We start from the raw sequence: 5,152 nt of genomic DNA, 5'->3' as shown, positions 1-5,152 counted from the left end.
CGGCCCCCCGGCGCTGACGCCCGCCGCCCGGTCCGCAGGGACGAGCACGCCGCCCGGCATCAGCACGGCGCCCGTGCCCAGCATCGCCGCGCCGCTCGGGGTGAACGGCTTCAGCCCGCTGCCGCCGCAGAGCAACGGGCAGCCCGCCTCCGAGACCATCTACGCCAACGGCATCCACCCCTACCCAGGTGGGCGCCGGAAACGCCCTCCGTGGGCTCGTGCGCGGCGGTGATGGGGGGCTCCGAGCTGGTGATGGTTCGCGGTGATGGGCGCGAGCGCAGGGAGCGCCTGCGCTCGGTTCCCGCGGGAAGGGGCGATGCTTCACCYGGCTGTCGCGGAGGGCTCGGAGCTGCCGCGGAGGCTGCTCGTGCTCTGCGTTCGCCCTCCTCACTCGCTCTCYCCTCTTTCCTCTTCCCAGCTCAGAGTCCCACCGTGGCGGATCCCCTCCAGCAGGCCTACGCGGGCATGCAGCACTATGCAGGTCTCGGGCTTCGCTTTGCACTTCTGCCTCTGCTCTCCCTCCCTCCCCGCCGTTGCCCGGCTTAGACGAAAGAAGCCGGGAGCTGCCGGGGCAGGCAGGATGCCTAGGAAGGACGCTTGGACCTGTGTCTTCCCCCGCCGCGGCCGCTCCGAGGGGACGCGGTCCCTCGCCCTGCTGCCCRGGATGGGTTTTCCCGCGGGGCAGCTCCCTCCGCTGACAGTGGAGGGAGCCCGTGCTCCGCTTCTGAGCGGGCGCCGGGGTCTCACCGCCGCGTTCCTCTGTTTCCAGCAGCATATCCCACCGCCTACGCGCCCATCAGCCAAGCCTTCCCCCAGCAAGCGCCCGTCATCCCGCAGCAGCAGCGAGAAGGTAAGGGCTCGGGGGCGCCCCGCCGCTCGCCCCGCTCTCCCGGCGGCCCGCGAGCGTTGCGGGCTCTGCCAGCCCCTTTCCCCGCCACGAAGGCAATGGGCGAGCTTGGTTGTCCRGAAGAAAACTCCCCCAGATCTGTATCTGCAGTAAGCCAGCGGAGGCCTGGCAGAAAGCAGCCCCATCCCGGGAGGAGAGGATTTGCCGGTGGCGTTTGGCTGGATTGCTCGTTTTGCACGGACGGAGCTGAGGCCCAGCTCGCCGCGGGTGCCGGAGGAGGAGGAAGGCTTGGCTGATGTGTGGCCGTCCTTTGTGTGTCACCCAGGTCCCGAGGGCTGTAACCTGTTTATCTATCACCTGCCCCAGGAGTTYGGGGACGCGGAGCTCACGCAGATGTTCTTGCCTTTCGGCAATGTCATCTCTGCCAAAGTCTTTGTGGACCGTGCCACCAACCAGAGTAAATGCTTTGGTAAGTGCCGGTGTGCACGGCTCTGCCCTCGGCCCTGATCTGGCCTCTGGCCYGTTCCCGCTCCGCCCTGCTTTGCTAAGAGGAGCCGCTGAACGCAGCTAACGGGGTGTCGGCGTTAGGAGAAGTCACGCTGGGTTTTCGCAGCCGGGATGTGAAGTGTTTGACGGCAGAGYGCTAGCAGGGGAAAGCTAGCGACGGGTCCCGCCGGTGGCTTCTGCCTTTCAGGTGCCCCCACCTCCCTCCATCCCCCTGCCCGGAAATCCCCRCTGTGCTTGGGCTTTGCAGGGGTCTCGCGGTGATGCAAACGGTGAAACAGCCGGTGTGCGGGATCCCGCGCGCCGGGTCCCAGAGCAGCAGGGCGCTGCAGCAATTTGGAGAGCCCGGTTTGGGTGCCCGCRTCCCCGCCAAAGGCGCTGCTCTGGGGTCTGGCGGTCCGCGCCCGGCACGTGGAAAGCCTTTGCCATCAGAGATCCCAGCTGACCCGTGTGCCAGGGCGAGGGTACGGACGCAGGGTGCAACGGGGGGAGCTGTCGGCGGAGGTAAATCGGCACCAGGGCCACCCGGCCGCCGGCTGAGCGAAGCCCGTTGGACCGGCACGGCACGTGTGGCCGTCCCAGCTGCGGTCTGACCTCCCGGGCGGCGCAGAATTATTATTATTATTTTTCCTTGTATTTAACTGAGCTTTTCCTGGCGCCACCCCATCCGGGCGTCGCAGCCGGCAGTGAGATCCCCCTTCGCCACCCGTGCTAGGACAGAGGGACTCGCACGTGTGCTGCCCGGGTTTACGCTGTCCCCGTGTCTCAGCCCCAGGTGGCCGTCGGCAGTGGCAGACGGCTGCATCTGCTACCGCTGTCGTCATGCTCCGGGCCCGTGGACCTCGTCACCCCGGTGTCCCTGCACCGACCCGCTTTTCCTGGTGTCCCTGCCTCTTCTCCCCCGGGAGCCCGGGCAGCGGGGAGGCGGCACCGGGGGCTTGCGCCGGAGGCACGGCGCCCGGGGTGACGGCCCGTGCCCTTCCTCCTCGGACCCCTCTCCCCCAGGTTTTGTCAGTTTTGACAACCCCGCCAGCGCTCAGGCGGCCATCCAGGCCATGAACGGCTTCCAGATCGGCATGAAGAGGCTAAAAGTGCAGCTAAAGCGGCCAAAAGACGCTAACAGACCCTACTGACCCCCGCGAGGAGGTAAGGGGGGCCGGGCGGCGCCGACCTTCTCCCTGTCCTGTCCCTGGCGGTCCGCGGAGCTGGTTTTTTGGAGCCCTCCGCTCCCCTGCCAAATTTGGTGCCTGTGGGGATGTCCCGATGGATGGCCGGCGCTCAGCCATGGCTTCCTGGCGAGCTGCTCTTCCTCCTCCTCCTCCTCCTCCTCATTTGCCCTTCTCCCTGCCCATCGCTCGCAGTCTGGACCGGTCTCTCCCCAGCTCTTTCCCGAGAGCTTGGGAGGAGGCGCTTAGCTTCGGACGCAAGAAATCCTCGACACGCATCATATATATATTTTATTTATCCATTTTATTCCCCCCTTGTTCGCCCGCAAAGCCGGGGCAGCCCGCGCTAACGTGCCCCTCTGCCGCCCCGCAGGTTGGGCGTCCCGCGGCGTCCGGACGGCGTCCCCCTTCCCCACGCGCAGTGTCCAAACCTGTAACTCTCTCTCTTTGCAACATATCCCGGTGGAGGAAGAGGAGGAAGCGGAGGAGGACCGCGAAGAGAGCGCGCGCCACGCTGGTCGTATACCTTTTCTTTTTCTTTTTGGACTTTGGGATCGGTCTCGCCACGGGAAAGAGAGAGCGAGGACGAGCGGAAGGAGGAGAGAGGCGACGGCGTCGGGCCGAGGCGGGCGGCCGCTGGCGGACACTTTCGGAGCCCCTCGCCGGGAGAGCGCCGCGATTCCCGGGAGCGCCAGGCCTTGGGACGGGACCTGCCCTTAATTATTTTCTTTTTCCCCCCGTTGTTGTCGTCGTTGTCGTTGTTTTTAAAGCACTCATTTGCTGCTACGACGTTCGAAGGAGGAAGGAGGCTCCAAACGGATTATAAACCAAAGCCGGTGGGATCGGACCAGGCTCACGTGCGGCGCCTGGGTGACGTTTGCTTGAAAAGGGAAAGAGAAATCGCGTTTTTTTTTTTCCCCCTACACGCCTGGCTGAGAGAAAAAAAATCAAAGGATACAAGGATGTTGGACTTATACAAGATCTATATAAATAAGTGTGTGTGTATATATATATATATATATGTATGTGTATGTGTGTATATATATACATATATATATATATATATATTTATATCCCGTGGAGCAGGGTGGCAGGAGACGTGCCTCCCCCTGCTTGTCACTGGCACAGGGACATAGGATTACTTGTTTCAGAGTCATATCATTCCTTAGAGTTTAGGGACCAAAGGACTATTGCTTTTTTAAATATATATATAAATAAATTAATTAATAAAAAAAAGAAAAAAGAAAGAAGGAAGAGAACAGAAGGAAGAAAAAAAGGAGGGAAAAAAAGGAAAAAGGACAGAAAAAAGGTCGAAACAACACCACAGCCCACCCGCCGCCCCGTTCCGGCGCAGAAGCTGCAAGCGTTTCAGAGAGGAGCGCAGCTCGCGGGCCGGGAGCCGCAGGCGGCGGCAGCCGAGGGAAGCTGGTCAAAAGAGCCCCTCGATCGCCTCGGGGAGACGCCGGAGCCAGTCGCTTCTTTGGCCCTTTTATTTATCTATCTACCTATTTATCTATTTATTTATTTATTTTCCCAGCCGACAAAAAAAAAAAAAAAAAAGGAAAAAAGAAAAAAAGGAAAGAAAATGTGAGGTTTCAGCCAAAAAAGAGGGACGAAACAAAATAAACTTATTTTGTCCAAGTCGTCACATGGTTTTTCTTCTTCGGCGCAGGCGCCGGCGGTGCCCAACGGCGTCCTGCAGCGAGCCGGAGCCGCGGCAGCAGCCTGCCGCCTTCGCAGCCCCGGCRGCGGGCGGGCGAGCGGGCGGCGCGCCGGCCCCACGGCCTTCCCCCCGCTTTTGGCGGGGGCTCCTCGTCGCTGCCCCCGCGCCCCCGGGGAGCCGCTCGTTGGGGTTGGGGCGTTGTTGTTTTTTCCTTTTTGCATGAACGCACGCGTGTTTCTTCCGGGAAAGGAGCTGAAGGCCGCGGCACCGCTTTCTTTTTGCCCCCTTTTCTCTTTTTGCTCCCCTTTTTTTTCTCTTTTTGCCCTCCTTTTTTTCTCTTTCTGCCCCCTTTTTCTTTTTCCTTTTTGCCCCCAGGCTCAGCATTTTTTTTTCTTTTTTTTGAGTTATTATTCCTCCCCCCCCTCCCGTGCGGACGCCCGCGTGCCGGTCAGGTCGGGCTCGGGCCGGGCAGCCGCCGCTCCTCCCGTGCCGCCRAGCGCGAAGCCAGCAGGAGCTGCCGTCTCCAAGGGCTAATCTTTCGCTGCCGTAGTCTCTCGCTACCTTGACGGACCGACCGGGATCAACCCCGGAGAGGTCTCCGTGTAAAGCTACCTCTGCCGTGACGGCTGCTGCGCCGGGAGCCCCTCCGGCACCGCGCCGGCCCCGGATCGTTTCGGCTGCTCCTTGTTTTTGGTTTCCTCGCGGTAGGAAGCCGGGCGCACGGGCGCTGCCTCTGTATCGTTGTAGTTCCTGGTATCTGCTTAGGCTGAAATAAAGCACAGTCCGGTGGGAATTTTCCTTCTCGTTTCGCCCGTGAGTCTCTTTCTCGGCTCGGCGCGCCGGGACGCTCCCTGCGGCGTCCCTGGGTCCCTTCCCCGAGCCCCGTCCCTCCGCCGTGGCGCGATGCCTTCCGTGGGGCCTCAGCCCTTCTCCATGCTGTGACCCCTGCCCAATAACGGGGTCCCTTCCCCG

At 61.8% G+C, this 5,152-nt stretch overlaps 1 protein-coding gene across 1 annotated transcript; it reads left to right on the top strand.

The window, feature by feature from the left end:
* Window positions 1-7: 7 nt before the first annotated feature.
* On the top strand, window positions 8-4,233 carry CELF6 (CUGBP Elav-like family member 6; the record flags this gene model as incomplete). Its single annotated transcript, XM_085300759.1, has 6 exons — window positions 8-188; window positions 419-481; window positions 770-850; window positions 1,173-1,316; window positions 2,357-2,497; window positions 2,891-4,233. Coding segments are annotated over 5 exons (597 nt in total), but the record flags the coding sequence as incomplete, so codon positions are not given.
* Between the last annotated feature and the right edge of the window lie 919 nt (window positions 4,234-5,152).

This window comes from Rhea americana, unplaced genomic scaffold (genome assembly GCF_003343005.1).
Source record: "Rhea americana isolate MKP2758 unplaced genomic scaffold, rheAme1 scaffold_168, whole genome shotgun sequence".
Lineage (NCBI taxonomy): Eukaryota > Metazoa > Chordata > Aves > Rheiformes > Rheidae > Rhea > Rhea americana.
Note: the sequence above shows the minus strand (reverse complement) of the source record. Positions and strands in the feature narration are given on the sequence as shown.